Source organism: Acanthochromis polyacanthus, chromosome 8, assembly GCF_021347895.1.
Source record: "Acanthochromis polyacanthus isolate Apoly-LR-REF ecotype Palm Island chromosome 8, KAUST_Apoly_ChrSc, whole genome shotgun sequence".
Classification (NCBI taxonomy): Eukaryota; Metazoa; Chordata; class Actinopteri; family Pomacentridae; genus Acanthochromis; species Acanthochromis polyacanthus.
In genome coordinates, this window is record NC_067120.1 from 24,344,207 (window position 1) to 24,362,507 (window position 18,301).

An 18,301-nucleotide genomic window follows, 5' to 3' on the forward strand; every position below is an offset into this window, starting at 1 on the left:
CTGTGGTTTCCCAGTGGCAGAATGAGTTACCAAACTCTGTTCAATCTGCAGTCTTGCTCAGTCTTTAAGAAAAGACAAAAAAACAGCTATTCACCGAACTCCTTTGCATTTGACAGATTGTAAAAGCAAAACAAAACAAAAAAAAACATCCTAGTACCTCCCACACTGTACACCAAGATCCTACTTGTTTCATGGCACCTATCAAGGTTTCCTCCTTGTTTCCTCCTAACTAGATCTCTTGCATTTACTCTGAGATGTTCGTCACTTTGGATAAGGTCGTTTGCTAAATGAAATTGTAGAACTGTAGGTACAAAGTCACAAACGAAAAAGAGATAATAGACCAGATGGGGACACACAAACCAAACTAAATTCATCTTTGCACTTCAGTGGAAAGCTTATGGAAAATGTAGTGATGCAATTACCTGTCCATACTATGGGCCACAATATACAAACAGAAGACACGAGATTAAACACGTGGGCCATTAAACAATCATCAGAAATAATTTTGGAAATTCTGTTTTGGAACATACCTTAAACTATTTGCAGGACACGAAATTGACAAGAACATAAGCATTTTGTAACAGTAGGTGGCAATAATGCGCTGTCTTGTTGCAATTCGCGGCTAAAATTAAGAAGAAGAAGAAAGAGGAACCCATATCTGCTGGAGAAAGTACTAGTCGGAGGTGTTTTTAAGTTGAACGGCAACTTCCGGCATAAGACTAGATAGCGAAAGGTGATAGTACCTGTGTTTGGTTCTGAATTATATGACACTTGTTTTAGTTTTTAGACAGAAACTGCACAGTGTGAACATTTACAGCGACAGACAATGCACAATTATGTCGAATCTTGGCCCTAAAACAGGTGTTTTTTGACCAGCTCGCTGTCGTTTGCGGCTAGCTAACCGGCTAGCTTGCTCAGCTGACGCTTGTCACTTGGAGACGGACACCCAGAAGCTGGACGCCTGGTATCGGGCGTTTACCCTGTGAAGCTTCACCAGCTTAGACCAGGAACATCTCTGTTGGGGCTGTAGAGGAGACGAGCCCTTTTTCATGTGATCACTGTGGCTTGTTTCTACATTTTAATGGGAGGCCGCTTCCTTTGGAGGAGTGGACATTACGGGCGTCAGCTGCGAAGGAAGCGGAGGTCCTGGCTGCCTGTCGGGCTCAGATGGAGTCTCTGGCCGGCTACGTGTACAAGGCAGCCAGTGAGGGCCGAGTCCTGACCCTGGCCGCATTGCTACTCAACCACTCCGAGTCGGAGACCCAGTTTTTGCTGGGCTATGTAACCCACCTCGCCGGCCAGAGGTCCACCCCACTGATCATCGCGGCGCGGAACGGACACGATAAAGTGGTCCGTCTGCTCTTGGACCACTACAGAGTGGACACTGAACAGACCGGCACGGTTCGGTTTGATGGGTAGGAGCTGTCATTTTCACGTTTTCTTTACGTTGACAATGTTGCAATGAAGGTTAGGTTCACCTAAGTCACATACAACTTTCTTTCTCACTTATGTCAGTGCTATCAACCTCAGTGGCATTTAGATATTATTCTATTGAAATATCCCACTACCTCTGGGTTTACTGACTATAATCCAAATCCAACATAGCTACTACTGAATAACCTCTTATGTAGCAATCCAAGTAGTGGCGAACAGTTCTAATTGAAACTACTTATACATTGCTTGTACAATATTTATCCATGTACAGAGGCATATTTAAGACCTTGAAACACTGGAGCCCAGTCTATAAATCTTTAGATAATTATCCAATAATTGCACCATTTTCAAATTTTTCCCTCCTTTTTTTGGAAGGAGTAGTAAAATAGATATAAAATGTGAGACGGTGTGCTCTACCAGAAGGTTTGATTCAGGTGTGGAAGCTACCTCTCACTACAAGAAATCATAAAGAAAATAAATACAGTCTGAGCTGCCATTTATCTTTATTATTTATATTTTCAGCAGCAGGAGTAAAACCTGAAGAAAAAATCAGACTTGACACAGATAAAACAGTCATATGTCAGACTTTATGTTACCAGTGCTTTGTTCACTTTTAAAAACTCATCCACCCTGGTCCCTTTTGTCTTCTGTTGTGTGATAAGGACTCCCTTTGTACTGTGACAAATAGTTTCTTATCTATCTGACATTTTCCTCTTCTTCACCTTGCCGATAGCTCTTTTGATGTCTTGTCGCTCTCCTCTGCTCGCTCTTCCTGTTCATCATTATCTGTCCTTTAAAGTGATATGGTCAGCATGTGCCAGTTAAACCTGACCAGCTGTACATTTACTGCTGTGACAGTTCAATCATATACACCTTATTTATCAGTTTTTTTTTTTATACATAGACTTTGATAACATCTGTCTGCTTGACCTACGGTCCTCTGCTCTGCACCTATTGCATTTTCAAATTCTCTTTCTTGCTCTCTCTTACTTTCCGTTTCTCTCTCTGGAAACATCACATAAGATTTCCCAGAAGCACCCTAAAAAGTGTTTTGTCATGTTATGAAAATGCATAGAGCCTTTAACTTTTTCAAGCACACAGACATCTTTCACATCAGTTTTGAACTAGAATCTATTGTCAATATGTTCCTTGGGCTATCCAAGGTAGCAGATACACCATTGATTTTAAGTTTGAAAAGTTGTAAAATGTGAATGGAAAAAAACTAAATTGCCTTCACCTCTGCTCCATCCCATGTTAGGCAGAACAGACAAGTGTCCATGAAGTATTTGCACTGTGATATTCATTTGAGGATCCAGATTTTGAAATACCAAATGTTTTTGATAGTTCACTATTTCTTTATTTGTAAATCGTGAGTCAAAAACAGGAAGTTAAATGGTATGTAATCTGTCTGATTTGTGTCACTACCAAGTCTGTGCGTCACGCTTGATTAGCTTACAGCAAATATGCTGAAGTGAGGGACCTACCTAATTTAATGTAATGAATATGAGCTAGAACCTCAATATAAGTTTTATTTTTTCCAGTGAAGTATTTTGGAAAAATTGAATGTTAAAAGTCTTTACTTGTTTAAATGCAAAGAGAGAAAAACTAGAAAAGCACTCAGATCACAGTACTTCACCGAAGCTGTTCGTTCCCCCATATGGCATTGACAGAAATGCAGCTTATTTTTTTAAAAAATGAAAATCAGCATTTGTTTTAGTTATTGACGATGAGAAATCACAGCAACATAGAATGTGACATTTAATATAGATGTACCCACAAACAAAATGACCTTGCGCTGAGCACAGACATGTTATGCATGTGTACGTTATGTAGGGATAACGAATCATGTGACCTAAAAATATGTAGCGAAAAGCAGGAATTGATGGGACTCAGAAACACCCCCACTATTTAATCAATTGTTCCTTGTATCATTTCCAACGGATAAGTCCCGATAAGTCTGCAGCGGTGGATTTGTAGTAGAATCGCAATCATGTGATCGTCAGCAGTCAGCTGATGTAGTGTTTACTTGTTGTCATAGTTACAGTGATACCGTGCCGCTGTGCCGCTGTCTCACTATGATACAGACATCTTTAACAAATCTGTAGATCCAGACTATAAACTGCATCACTGCCAAAATCTGATCACTTGGTCCTTGTGACATTTCTGACCTTCCCTGAAAATTACGTCCGAATCTGTTTTTGAGAAATGTTCTACACAGACAGACAAACGTACGCCGATTGTTACATAACTCCACCGCGTTTCTTGGTAGAGTAATGAGGCAATGAGATAACACTGAAACAATGCCACTCTATTGCCTACAAAGAGTTTGGAGGGAAGTCAATTTTTATACTTTTTTTGTATTTAATCCTGTTTTTTTCAATTGTTGAAGCTTTTAGGAATGCTTCCTCATCTTGGGGCAAGCGCTGTAATAATAATGATGATAATAATAATGTTTTTCATCTGTCCTACAGCTATGTCATTGACGGGGCCACAGCGCTGTGGTGTGCTGCTGGAGCGGGCCACTTTGAAGTGGTGCGCCTGCTGGTCAGTCACCATGCTAACGTTAACCACACCACCATCACCAACTCCACTCCCTTGCGGGCCGCCTGCTTCGATGGACGTTTGGACATTGTCCGCTACCTGGTGGAACACAATGCAGACATCAGCATCACAAACAAGTTTAACAACACCTGCCTGATGATCGCTGCCTACAAGGGCCATGTGGATGTAGTAAAGTTTCTTTTGGAGCAGGGGGCAGATCCAAATGCCAAGGCACACTGTGGAGCCACTGCCCTGCATTTTGCAGCTGAGGCTGGTCATCTAGAAATTGTAAAAGAGCTAATGCACTGCCAGGCAGCAATGGTGATGAACGGACATGGCATGACGCCGCTGAAAGTCGCTGCAGAGAGCTGTAAAGCTGATGTGGTGGAGCTGCTGCTGGCACACGCTGACTGTGACGCTCATAGCCGCATTGAGGCCCTGGAGCTGTTGGGAGCCTCTTTCGCCAATGACAGAGAGAACTATGACATACAGAAGACCTATCACTACCTACACATGGCCATGATGGAACGCTACCGTGATCCAGATACTGTCATTGTCAAGGAGTTGTTGTCACCCATTGAGGCCTATGGGAGACGTGGTGAGTGTCAAACGCTCCAAGACCTGGAGGCCATCCGAGTGGACCGGGATGCTCTGCACATGGAGGGGCTTATGATCCGGGAGCGTATCTTGGGCTCAGACAATATTGACGTGTCACATCCCATCATCTATCGTGGTGCTGTCTATGCTGATAACATGGAGTTTGAACAATGCATTAAACTGTGGCTTCATGCCCTTCGCCTGCGTCAAAAAGGAAACAGGAACACACACAAAGACCTGCTGCGCTTTGCTCAGGTGTTCTCCCAGATGGTCCACCTAAAGGAGCATGTGCTAGCCTCTTCTGTCGAGCAGGTGTTACGCTGCAGTGTCCTGGAGATTCAGCGCAGCATGGCTCGAGTCGAAGTGGCAGGTGAATCTGAGCTGCCGCAGGCCATGGACAATTATGAGTCAAATGTTTTTACCTTTCTGTACCTGGCCTGCATCTCCACCAAGACAACCTGCAGTGACGAGGAGCGCGCCAGTATCAACAAGCACATCTACAATCTAATCCAGCTGGACCCACGGTCACGTGAGGGCTCTTCGTTGCTACACCTGGCTATTAGCTCCAGTACGCCGGTTGACGACTTCCACACCAATGATGTTTGTAGCTTCCCCAACGCCCAAGTCACCAAACTGCTGCTGGACTGCGGTGCGCAGGTCAACGCGGTTGACCATGAAGGCAACACCCCGTTGCATGTCATTGTCCAGTACAACCGACCCATCAGTGACTTTCTAACGCTACATGCCATCATAATCAACCTGGTGGAGGCAGGTGCTCACACTGACATGACCAACAAGCAGAAGAAGACACCGCTAGACAAGAGCACCACAGGAGTGTCAGAGATCCTGTTGAAGACACAGATGAAGATGAGCCTCAAGTGCCTGGCAGCGCGCGCCGTCCGACACCACCAAATCACCTACCACAACCAGATTCCAAAAACGCTGGAGGAGTTTGTGGAGTTCCACTGAAACAGACCTCAGAGCTGAAGCTCAGCATGAATGAAGGACAGACTTCTGTCTTTTTAAAGTATTTCTAAGCAATCCAGATCATGCGGAGCATGATGGTGTGGTACTAAAAGATTTTGAGCAATTTTATATAAAATGTGTTTTTGTTTTAGGTTTTAATTGCAAAGTAACTGCTGCCATGGAGGGACGAAAGGCAGTCTGTCTGTCTGCATCTCTGTGGCTGGTGGGCAGATAGTCACTGCTGAAGCTCATTTACTGCAACACATCAGAGGAAAACAACGGGCCAGCAGCTGCTCTCTGAAGGTCTGGCAGAGGCCTGCAGTAGGTTTTTGCGGTGAGAGGACAGTAGTGACGCTGCCCTGCCTGCCTCTTATTTTGCCTTATCTCCATGCCAGGGAACTGTCATGTACGCCATTTAACTGTGATTCTGCAGTCTGAGAGAATGAGAGAGTGGGATGGAGAGATTATCAGACAGAGACAGAATGAGTGCCTGCAGGGGAACCAACATACAAACCAAACTCACCCGCTTTCAATGTATTCATCTCACAATTCAGCTGTCACACATTATTTTTATATGAAAAGTTTCTACTGGGTTTATTTTTACTGTAACGGCAGCAGTGGAGCATTAAGAGAAGATGCTGAAAAGACAGAATTAGGAAATGAAATCTGACTGTCTGATATAATTTATACTAACAATCAGATTCTTGGTTTGATGTTTGAAGTAATTTTATTTTGAAAAATGTACTGGTAAGCTTTTGGGGAAGATATGTTTTTCCTCTTGGCCATTTTCACTGAAATGACACTAGATGGCCAAAACTATGCAGGCAGCCCTATCTGTATGCTTTGATGGCAGTTTTGTCTGGATAAACATTTTAGAAAGCCAGCACATTAACATAGTTGCTATTTTTCCAACAAAAACAAAGGAAGTGAGCAAAGCCTCCTACATCTTAGAGTAACTAAACATATCTATGCCCATTAGATTATCTGAAAAAATGTGTGAAGCCTGGTGTTTCTACTTTTTAGCTCAAGAAACATTGTATAGTTTTCATAGGACTGCGATGTTTTTTCAGTATGCGATGCAATATATACCAAAATCTGAAACCGCAGCAGTGGAGAATGTTCTAATAGCATACTGGTGCAGCGTTCAGATGTCCACATACTTTTGGCCTCGTAGTTTGCTTTTTCAAATAGTTCAAAATATATTGACCAGATTCCCTCAGAACGACTAGCTAGGACTAAGATTTAGATAAATACTCTGCGCTTGCTGATGCGTGTTTTTATTTTGAAAGATGGATCTGAGGACATCAGCACATGGACCGTCATCTCTAAACAGTTGAGGACTACACCAAGTGGTTTGCATTTCTCATAGTGCAGCTACGCCTTTTGCTGTCGCCCTGGTTTTTGTCTTCAGTATGTCTGCAAACACCTGAGATTTTATTACTCAGTCTGCATGATGTCACTAAACATTCATTCTCAAAACGTGCTTTGTTGTTTTTCTGGGCCTGCCTATTCAAGTCGATCACATTTTGGATCCCGTCTAACTTTTTCTGTTGCTTGCAGTGTTTTCTATATTTTAGACCAGGGCTCAGGGTCTTCTTTTAAATGTATCCCTCACACCCTAATCTATGTTTTTCCACAGGTTTTTTGAGGGCCAACATCTAAAATCCATGACAACCTTTAACTTCAACAAACCAGTTGTTTGGTTTTATTAGTGATTCATTTGTTGATCAGTTTCTCAAGTAATTGTTTAGTCTGGAAAATGACAGAAAATTGTGAAAAATGGTTTTTATAACAACCTAAAGCCCTACTTAGATTACATCACTTAAATTGTTAAAAAAAAAAAAGGGCACGGTTTCCTGGTTCAGTAAGTCAAGAAAATGTTTGATATCTATTTTCTCTTGGAAAGGATCCCCGTAAGTTGCATATTGACACTTTGTAAGTCAATGCATCCAATAATCCAGCAGTTTTTTTTTTTTTTTTTTTAATTTTGTGAATGGCACTGTTCAGTTCATTGTTTTCTATTCTTTTGTTTTGAAAAACCATCCATAAACACAAATTGTTAAGGAAGGAGAAAGGATATTAGTCAGGAGATAAAAATAATCACATTTATGTTTGATATAAAGTTAACAGCTGTTCCTTTAAGTTTTCTACCAATCTGTAAAATGACACAATCTGTTGGGACAAAAAAAGAAATGTTGCACTTTTTGAAAATGGACCATTACATGTCCAGACCGTGTCATGTCTGCCTGTTAGATAAGGAACTGCAGCCGTTTTTGCTTGTCTTGGTGTAGACTGGATAGGAGTAATGTCCATCCTGGTTCTGTCCTAAGGTTGAACATACAAGAAGTATTTTTTGTAAGTAGTGACCCGTTGGGGGAGATTGAGTTACTTTTAAACAGATGCTAAGCTAAGCTAACCAGCTGATGTCTGTGGCTTTATATTTACAGTAAAAATATGACTGGTATTGATTAAAATACTAAGTAGAAGAAGAGGATTTCACTATTTTCATCATCTATTCTTCTGTACATTATTTTTATGTTTAAATCACAGATTTTTTTTTCTTTTGTCCAACAGTCCAACCCTAGAAACATGCAATTTTAAATGATATACAAGAAAGCAAAGCAGCATCTCCATCCTTGCAGCGCTGATTCTCTGGTTTCAGTTCCTAATTGTGAACATTTGCTGCTGTTCTGTTTTATTGTTGTACTTTTTTTTTTTTTTTTTTGGACCGCTGTTCAAAAAAAGTTCTTTTTTCACTGTTGGATATATTAATGGACATTCCCCACATTTTGTACTATTTATAGACTGAAGAATGACTTGAGAAATGTCATTGCTGTGGAGGAAAATCTTTAGCTGCAGCCTTAAGTAATACGGCATGTCGCTGAAAGTTCTAGTTTCACTTTACTGACAGGCTGTTGATTGTCAAGGTTGTGACGGAGCACCTCTACTCTTGATAGGGAACATCTGGATAAGTTTGTTTTTTTTCACTGTATCCACCACAAGTGTTTTTTGTTTCTTTAAGGTGCACCTTGTCACAGTCGGACTGTCGTTTGACTTCAGCTTTCAATAAAACCTTTAAGTGTGGGATCGAATGAGTAAACTGCAGGAAATACTAAATAAGCTGTTTGTGAACTTCCAGTCTCTGTACGCATGAATTTATTTGGTTTGCTTCAGGCGTAAAATGAATCATAATTTGGCAACTCTTGGCCTATTGGTCACTTTGTTTTCTTCGGATACTGGTACTGCTGAATCCAACGTTGGGAATATCTCATAATCCGGCATTGAAAGTTCAGGTGGAATTGTTTCATGTCCCATTTTTGTTTAGCATTCTGAAGCTGGTCCTATGATAGAAATAGACCCACCATTAAACATTAACATTACTCCAGTTCATTGCTTTTGTTGACCATGTTCTGGGCATCGCTGGGGGGTGGGGACTTCTGCTTGAATGTTTTAAGGTTTGATGTGATAATGTGCCATTCAGTGCTGATTTTATTTTGAGCACAAAGGTTTTTATGTAAAAATGCAGGAGCGTTTTTGTCCTGATGGGAAGCTGGGAGCTTTTGAGTTTTAAACCAGGTTTCTGTGGCTGAAATGAAGCCAAAGGTTCTCCATGTGTCAAGAAACTTTAGAAGATGTCATCTGTTGTGTACTGTCTGCAGAATGAATGCTGCCAAATTAAAGGTCTTCTATCCGCCTTTAATGTCCTCTTATTGATTTGCTCTCCAGAAGTGAATTTGAACAAAAGCTACTAAAGGGAGCATGTTGACAGCTTTAAAAGAATCAAAAATGTTGGTGCACTCTGGTTAAAAGCCTGGCAGCTACGTTCTGTGCCGTGTGAAGTTGATTAATAGATTAACCAAATTGTTATACTGTAATAACTTTTTATTAATATAACAATGTACTTGAAGACCATATTTTGCATCTGCATTCTGCTTCTTACTTTTCTTCTTACCTTTCACAGCTGCAAATATTGTCTTACCAAGGCTGGGTTCTTATGGAGGACTTGTACAGTATACGTTAGAAATGAGTCCACCCCTGTCCAATATCATTTACATTTTGAATGATTTGAAATTGTCACCTCTGAATGCATTATTTGTAAGGTTAAATGTGAAGTATTTCCTCTTATGTCAAAATAAAAGTTATTTTACTATATGATTTACTATATTAAAATGCAGGTTGGAACTCAATGCAACACTGTTATTACCTGTTATTACTCATTTTTTCAGTTCTTGTGCCAAAGGTTTGCTCTGTCCACCTTTGTTTCTTAGGACAGACTCATTCCTCCACCGCAGGACACCAGCATTGTATAAATTTCTGGATATGTACAGTACTGTTCAAAAGTCTGGGGTTACCCAGACAATTTCATATTTTCTATGAAAATTCACACTTTTATGTGTTAACGTAATCACACAAAGTTTTCTGATCATCAATCAACCTTTCAGCTCCATTAGCTAACACAATGTAGCATTAGAACACAGGAGTGATAGCTGCTGGAAATGTTCCTCTGTGCCCTTATGGAGATATTCTATTAAAAATGAGCCGTTTCCACCGAGAATAGTCATTTACCACATTAGCAATGTCTAGACTGTATTTCTGATTCATTTATTGTCATCTTTATTGAAAAAAAATGTGTTTATTTCAAAACTAAGGACATTTCTAAGTGCCCCCAAACTTTGGAATTTTAACTTATTCCTCAGGGACATTTTTCACTGCTCTTAATCAGAGAGGTTATGTTTTTCTAGCTTTGTTTTTAAAATACCCCAAAAATGGCCTATTGACTTCAAGTCAGCCAGCATATTTGGTCAGGTCTTTCACTTTTTCCTTCTTTAGAAACCGTTGTTACACCGTTGTATAACTTGTATGGTTGTCATGCTGGATATTCCTCTTCTGCAGATTTAAGTCATTTCGTCAGCCAGTATCTCTTGGCTTCTAATTGCTGCCAGTATAAAATTCAAAACTCTGACACTTGCATACAAATCTACAACAAAAACAGCTCCCTCCTACCTGAACTCTCTCATTCAGGTCTACACTCCCTCCCGGTCACTACACTCGGCCAACAAATCGCCTGATACAACCACCACAACAGAGCTGATCAATAGCTAGACTCTTCTCCTCTGTGGTTCCTCGGTGGTGGAATGAGTTACCAGACTCTGTTCCATCTACAGAGACTCACTCAGTCTTTTTAGAAAAGACTAAAACCCAGCTTTTCGATCAACACCTTTGCACTTGTAAGCCTGCTAAAAAGCAAAACAAAGAAACCCCATCCTATGACCTCCCACACTGTCTCTAGGCACCACAGTCCTATTATTGGACTTGAACTTGTTTTATCCAGGTTGCTTTCTCCTGACTAGATCTATGCTTGTGCTGTATCTACTCTCAGATCTACATCGCTTTGGATAAAAGCGTCCGCTGAAGGAAACTGTAGAATTTAAAAAAAAAAAAAAGTGATTCTATGATTAATCAGTATTTCATCAAGCAAAGTTTACTCTGGCCGGTGTGTGCTGAACAACAAGGAAGGGTGTTTTTCTTGGAAATTGTCCTTCAAGTTATGTAAAACAACTTGATGCACAATGCAATGTGCTGAGGTTAGTGATCTTGATCTTCATGCTGCCTAAACCCTCTCACAAACCCCAAATTCCAGTAGAGGAATATTAATGTGGATGCAGACTGATGCTCTGATGAACTGACAGGTGTCCTGGCACTGAAAAGGTCTCTGTAGCAGGAAGGACTGTCATACACACGTGGACAAAATTGTTGGTACCCCTCAGTTAAAGAAAGAAAAACCCACAATTCTCACTGAAATCACTTGAAACTCACAAAAGTAACAATAAATAAAAATGTATTGAAAATTAAATAATCAAAATCAGCCATCACTTTTGAATTGTTGATTAACATAATTATTTTAAAAAACAAACTAATGAAATAGGGCTGGACAAAAATGATGGTACCCATAACTTAATATTTTGTTGCACAACCTTTTGAGGCAATCACTGCAATTAAACGATTTCTGTATTTGTCAATGAGCGTTCTGCAGCTGTCAACAGGTATTTTGGCCCACTCCTCATGAGCAAACAGCTCCAGTTGTCTCAGGTTTGATGGGTGTCTTCTCCAAATGGCATGTTTCAGCTCCTTCCACATATGTTCAATGGGATTCAGATCTGGGCTCATAGAAGGCCACTTTAGAATAGTCCAACGCTTTTCTCTCAGCCATTCTTGGGTGTTTTTGGCTGTGTGTTCTGGATCGTTGTCCTGTTGGAAGACCCATGACCTGCGACTGAGACCAAGCTTTCTGACACTCGGCAGCACATTTCTCTCCAGAATGCCTTGATAGTCTTCAGATTTCATCGTACCTTGCACACTTTCAAGACACCCTGTGCCAGATGCAGCAAAGCAGCCCCAAAACATTACTGAGCCTCCTCCATGTTTCACCGTAGGGACAGTGTTCTTTTCTTCGTATGCTTGGTTTTTGAGTCTATGAACATAGAGTTGATGTGCCTTACCAAAAAGCTCCAGTTTGGTCTCATCTGTCCAAAGGACATTCTCCCAGAAGCTTTGTGGCTTGTCAACATGCATTTTTGCAAATTCCAGTCTGGCTTTTTTATGAGTTTTTTTCAGCAGTGGTGTCCTCCTTGGTCGTCTCCCATGAAGTCCACTTTGGCTCAAACAACGACGAATGGTGCGATCTGACACTGATGTACCTTGGCCTTGGAGTTCACCTTTAATTTCTTTGGAGGTTGCTCTGGGCTCTTTGGATACAATTCCAACGATCCGTCTCTTCAATTTGTCATCAATTTTCCTCTTGCGGCCACGTCCAGGGAGGTTGGCTACTGTCCCGTGGGTCTTGAACTTCTGAATAATATGAGCCACTGTTGTCACAGGAACTTCAAGCTGTTTAGAGATGGTCTTATAGCCTTTACCTTTAAGATGTTTGTCTATAATTTTTTTTCGGATGTCCTGGGACAATTCTCTCCTTCGCTTTCTGTTGTCCATGTTCAGTGTGGTACACACCTTTTCACCAAACAGCAGGGTGACTACTTGTCTCCCTTTAAATAGGCAGACTGACTGATTATGAGTTTGGAAACACCTGTGATGTCAATTAAATGACACACCTGAGTTAATCATGTCACTCTGGTCAAATAGTTTTCAATCTTTTATAGAGGTACCATCATTTTTGTCCAGGCCTGTTTCATTAGTTTGTTTTTTTAAATAATTATGTTAATCAACAATTCAAAAGTAATGGCTGTTTTTGATTATTTAATTTTCAATAAATTTTTATTTATTGTTACGTTTGTGAGTTTCAAGTGATTTCAGTGAGAATTGTGGGTTTTTCCTTCTTTAACTGAGGGGTACCAACAATTTTGTCCACGTGTGTATAACTGTGAAGACCTTGTGTCCTCTCCTCAATCTCCTGAAAGTTAAACCTAGCCTCCGTGATGATTCCAGACTCATTGTGGTGAATCATTCAGGTGAATCTGGAGAAATGCGTTTTAATGATTCACCCTATATGTAATTTGGGAATGAATGTTTGAAAAATATTTTTTTAAAATACCAAATTAGTCTGGAGTTGTCCCTAAAATGCCATTTCTCTCTTGTCTCACCCCCCTGATGACCAAATTGAATCTTAAATAAAACAATTAAAATGAAACCTAAACCTCCCTTTTTATAGATGTCTCTTGTAATTATGGGAACATTTTATTAGTCATCATAATATTTTAAACAGAAGAACAGTGAATCACATGATACGCTGGAATTAAAATCATCAAACAGTTTTCCAAAAGAATGGGTAGAGCAAAGCTATGTCCTCTCTTCTATTTTTCATAATTTCATAACAATGTTAGCCTTGACTGAATGTCTCACTCTGCCTCATGCAACCCCGTTTTGCATATTATAATGATAAGATTTTTTATTTTTTTTTACTTTTTTCTATCAGTAAGTTTGTCCTCTTGGTCAGCAGTAACAGCTAGCTAAATATCTAGCCTCTACTCCTGAGAAAAAGCTGACATTAGCATGCTTTACTGTTACTGTGATTCGGGTAGGGTTAGAAAACAACAAATAAAACATGGAAGAAAAATGGTACTTTTGATGTGTAAGTTCAGAAAATCAAGCCTTCGATAGTTTATTGCCTATAACCGATGAATATGTATCATAAAATTGTAAAAGAGATGGTTTATTCTTCAAAAATCTTGAAGCCTAAAAGTCCTCCAATTCTTGAATGACCTATGCATAGATATATACAAACATATATCTATGTATGGACCTATGTGCTGTTAGTGTGATCTACAGGGTCTCGGGTCCGACCATAGACTTTATATGGGTCCGGTAGGAACTTTTGTCTCCCTTCTTCAAAAAAAGTTTCATTTTCACATTTGTTTGAGTGTTTTTCCTTTACGTGGTATGTTCACTATTGTAAAGCCCAAATTATTTGCATGTGTGTGTCTGTATTTGTACAACTTCGACTTGTTTCCAGCCGGGCTTGTTTTTGTGAGGGACCTCAGGCTCCTACTCCAATCTAGCACACGTGTGATGGCCGCAGCCATAGCGGCTCAGGAGTCCACTCTGCTCGGTCTGTGTGATGGAGAAGTTGACTCTAGAAGACATCAGTCCTCCTATCAGACTAACAAAGTCGGGGGTTCTCCGGACTGGTTGCCGGTCATCTCCCGGCAGTTTCTCCGCTGTGGTCGCTGCGGTGCTCCGTTAGCCCTTGTGGTGCAGGTGTACTGCCCGCTGGAGGACTCCCCTTACCACAGAAACCTCCACCTGTTCGCGTGTACAGATGCTGAATGCAGCGGCCGCTCGGACTGCTGGGTGGTGCTCCGCACCCAGGCTCTGGAGAAGGAGGTGGCGGCGGTGCAGACTTCCAGCCGGCCTGCCGCGGCTCAGGAGGCCGCTCTGTCGGCCACGGATTGGTGTGACACCGCCGATGACTGGGGGGTGGAGGTGGAGGTGGAGGAAGGTGACGATGGTTGGGGGGGAGATATGCAGAAGGAGATCCAGGTTCAGGAGGAGGCAGCAGTTCCTGAGACAGAAGGTAAGTTTGGGCAAAGTATCAGTGCTGAAAATAACAAATTTTTGCATAGTTTTGTCGAAGCAAAACTGCGCCGTTCTTACTTTTTTAACCTGTTAGAGACATTTCATGGTTGTTAAGAGCTAGTTGTTGAGATTTGATTCAATTTTGGCCATCTGTCCAGGCAAAGGGTGACTGTTTTGAAGAATCTAAAATTTATTTCACACTTTTTTATTTACTAAATAGTTCCATATATGTTCATTCACTGTTCTGATGCCTTCAGTGAGAATCTACAATGTAAACAGTCATGAAAATAAAGAAAAAACATTAAATGAGAAGCTGTGTCCAAACTTTGACTGGTAGTGTATGTTCCATGCATCAGCTGATTAGTTGCGTCCCTGCCATCATATAAAAAATTCTTCTGGTCCAATGTTTTTCTTTATTTTTTACATTTATTTGTGTATAGCTGGTAGTGTGTTTGGTGTAAATTATTGTTGAATCCCTCAGTGAAAATCCTTGCCAGTATGCATCATATAAATCTACAACTTAGTTTTGTGTTTATGCCTGTCTGTTCAAACAATAACTTCTTTTCAAAATGGTGAGGGATGTGTTGTTCCATATCTAAGCAGGCACATACTCTAATATACATATGTAAGGTGAAGCTCTTGTGCTTACTGTGAGGTTTATTTTTTCTCTCCATTGCCCAGTAGGGGCAGTCAGTGAGATGGACGTCAGCAGTGGACTTCAGGGCCTCAGTCTGAGGGAATCGCCAGAGGACGTTGCTGTCTTCCGTCCCTTCTTCATCAGTGTGGTGGACGAGTCAGATCTTTGTGGGGAGGAGGACGGCCTGGAGCACGCTCAGCAGCTACTGAGAGAGTACGAGAGGAGAGAGGGAGTGGCGGTTGGAGAGCTGGAGGAGAGTGGGCTCAGCCGCGAGGAGAAGTATGAGAAGACCAGAGCCAGACACGGAGATGCCGTCTTCTCCAGGTTCATGAAGAAAATCTCCCTGTGTCCACAGCAGATCATGAGCTATTGCCGTGGCGGGAAGCCGCTTTTCATCTCTGAGCCGCCATCCAATATGGCTCAGCTGGTTTCAGCATGCAGCTCCTGTGGAGGGCCCAGGACCTTTGAGCTGCAGCTGATGCCTGCACTGGTGAGCCTGTTGCAGAGAAAGGACAGCAGTGTAGAGGCAGAGCTGGAGTTTGGGACGGTGCTGGTTTACACCTGCACAAACAGCTGCTGGACACCCGGATCAGAGACACCCGTGAAGGAGTTCTGCTTTGTTCAAACAGACCCGGACCAGCAGCTCTTTAAATGACTGAAAAGGTCAATAAGTCTGATCCTCACATCAAAACATCCCAGTTAAAGAGGACAGACACCATCATTCAAAAGTTTGAGGTCACTTAGAAATGTCCTGAAAAGCATTTTTTTCAATGAAGATAACATTAAATGAATCAGAAATCCAGTCTCGACATTGTTAATATGGTAAATGGCTATTCTAGCTGGAAACGGCTGATTTTTAATCTAAAAATAATAATATATATATAATAGAAATTTTTAATATCTACATAGGGATGCAGAGGCCAGAGGGAAAATTTTAAAATTCTACACCATGAAGCTTAAAATCCAAGGGGAGTAACAATTTGAAAAATACATGTTAGAGTGCAGCTGAACCAATTTGATCACTTTTGAGGTCTTCATTTTACCCCAGAATCAGTGTAAGCTTTACACAGGAGTAGTGTAAGGCATTTGGATCCCATGGATTAGATGGACTGATTCTTTAGAGGGATTTGGATGCTGAGAAGTAGAGGTTAGTGATCATAGTGCTCAGTGAATAAAGCTCAACCAGCTTAATGACTTTACACACTCAGGTGTTTGAGTTTTTCTTGGCTTGACCTCCTCTATTTTTTCCTTTTATAAATACTACCATTCAAAAGTTTGAGGTCACTTATAAATGTCCGTGTTTTTGAAAGAAAAGCTGCTTTTTTCCAATGAAGATAACATTAAATGAATCAGAAATACAGTCTAGACATTGCTAATGTGATAAATGACTATTGTAACTGTAAACAGCTGATTTTTAATGGATTATCTGCATAGGAGTACAGAGGAACATTTCCAGCAACCATCACTCCTGGGTTCTAATGCTACATTGTGTTAGCTAATGGTGTTGAAACGCTAATTGATGATTAGAAAACCCTTGTGCTATTATGTTAGCACATGAATACAAGTGTGAGTTTTCATGGAAATTGTCTGGGTGATCAATACTTTTGAACGGTAGTGTATGCTTTTTTTTTTTAAATCATACGCTGTCATTTAACACTTAAGATGTCAGTATTCTGTTATTCATGGCCAAAGAATGATCTGAGCACCTTGATTGCGATGGTTCCTTTACCTCCTCAACCAGCTGACGTTGCCTTGTTTTTGCAGAGTCCATTTGTATAAAGCCAAGAAATAATTTTGCCTTCAAATAGATCAGTGACATATTTTTTCCTCAGCTTGTTTGAACACACTTCAAAAAGTATCTGTAAAGCCACGGGGCATGGAGCTTTCTAAAGAGAACATTAGCAGAGGTAGGTTAACCCCAGGCTGAGCAGAGCAGCAGCAGGGTTCTGACAGTGTGATTTAATATTTACCATTCTTCTTCCTTTGATAAGCTGCTGCTGTTAAGAATCATTAACAGTCCTTAGCTTTTACCATGATGTCCTGACATGTTGCTGCTCTAAAACAAAGCATCACCGGTGTCTTCAGCATATTGCTACATGAATGACAGGGAAATGGTGCACATGCTGCAGTACATGTGTTGGTAAAAAAGAAATGTTGGTTCTAAAATCCTTAGTCAGTCAGACACCTGTCAGTCATCAAATTACTCACCCAGACACAGAATACCAAATATTCTTCTTTTACTTTCACCTCACAGTACATTTTTACAGTTCAGTGTCTGTAGCTTCACTTCACAACAGTTCAGGTTGAACAGCATTAATGTATTTCAGCGAGGAAAATGTAAACCACAGAGTATAATAAAGCTATGAAAATGTACACGATGAGCTGAAGGACTACAGTTTTTACGGGACCAGATCCAGAGTATCAAAAATAGATTTTTTTTTTTTAAATTTACTGGCCAATAAATAGTGACAAGACTTGCTTATTTTTGTGCAACTTTAGCCTTTGTAAGTAAATTACCAATTGATACAGTTGTGTAAAATTCAAATTACAGCCCTGTTGTAATGTTCTACAGTTATGAAAAGTTTAAAAATCTTTGGTTTGCCAGTAAAGTCACACTGAAATTCCTGAGACAGAGGAGGAAATGGTAATCTGATGTGGTACCCTGATGATATGAGAGGCTGCTGACTAGTTTTCAGGCACTTGAGGATCAGTTAGGAGCACTTTGTGCACGGGTGACCGGTGATTTTGTTGCCAAGGACTGCAGTCGTCTCCTGAGAAAGCTGTGGAGCTACTGAGGGCCTCCGCAGAACGGCAAGGCAGCATCACTGGACTTGTGCTCCCAGTCATACTGGTGGTACTGGTCAAGCTGGTCGGGCTGAGCACTGCTGCTTAGACTGCCAATGTCTCTATCGATTATCTCATTCACTGCAACAAAAACAGAACCAGGAGACAGAAATGCTATGTCAGACATAATTATTACTTCATCAGAAATCTGGATCATGCTTGGTTTTCTGCTTAGTTACTACAGTTGAATGGAATAACATGAAAAGAAACGACTGACACCTTCGTAGAATAATGTTTGGAATTTCAAAACAA

The 18,301-nt window shown here is 40.8% G+C and overlaps 3 protein-coding genes across 3 annotated transcripts in view; 2 read left to right on the forward strand and 1 right to left on the reverse strand.

Moving 5' to 3' along the window:
• Positions 1-666: 666 nt before the first annotated feature.
• fem1b (fem-1 homolog b) lies at positions 667-9,730 on the forward strand. The gene is made up of 2 exons (XM_022218504.2): positions 667-1,415; positions 3,906-9,730. The coding sequence occupies exons 1-2, from the start codon at positions 1,168-1,170 to the stop codon at positions 5,539-5,541; spliced, it is 1,884 nt and encodes a 627-aa protein (XP_022074196.1). The 5' UTR covers positions 667-1,167; the 3' UTR covers positions 5,542-9,730.
• A 4,266-nt stretch (positions 9,731-13,996) lies between these two features.
• Positions 13,997-16,404, forward strand: pdcd2l (programmed cell death 2-like). Its single transcript, XM_022218503.2, has 2 exons — positions 13,997-14,566; positions 15,250-16,404. Exons 1-2 carry the CDS (start codon positions 14,062-14,064, stop codon positions 15,858-15,860), a joined length of 1,116 nt encoding a protein of 371 aa, XP_022074195.2. The 5' UTR covers positions 13,997-14,061; the 3' UTR covers positions 15,861-16,404.
• A 1,021-nt stretch (positions 16,405-17,425) lies between these two features.
• Positions 17,426-18,301, reverse strand: part of LOC110968593 (nuclear factor of activated T-cells, cytoplasmic 3-like) — a 37,791-nt gene continuing 36,915 nt past the window's right edge. Inside the window, 1 exon segment of the mRNA XM_022218501.2 lies at positions 17,426-18,130. Within this exon segment, the coding sequence (XP_022074193.2) occupies positions 17,994-18,130 (137 nt within the window). The 3' untranslated portion in view covers positions 17,426-17,993.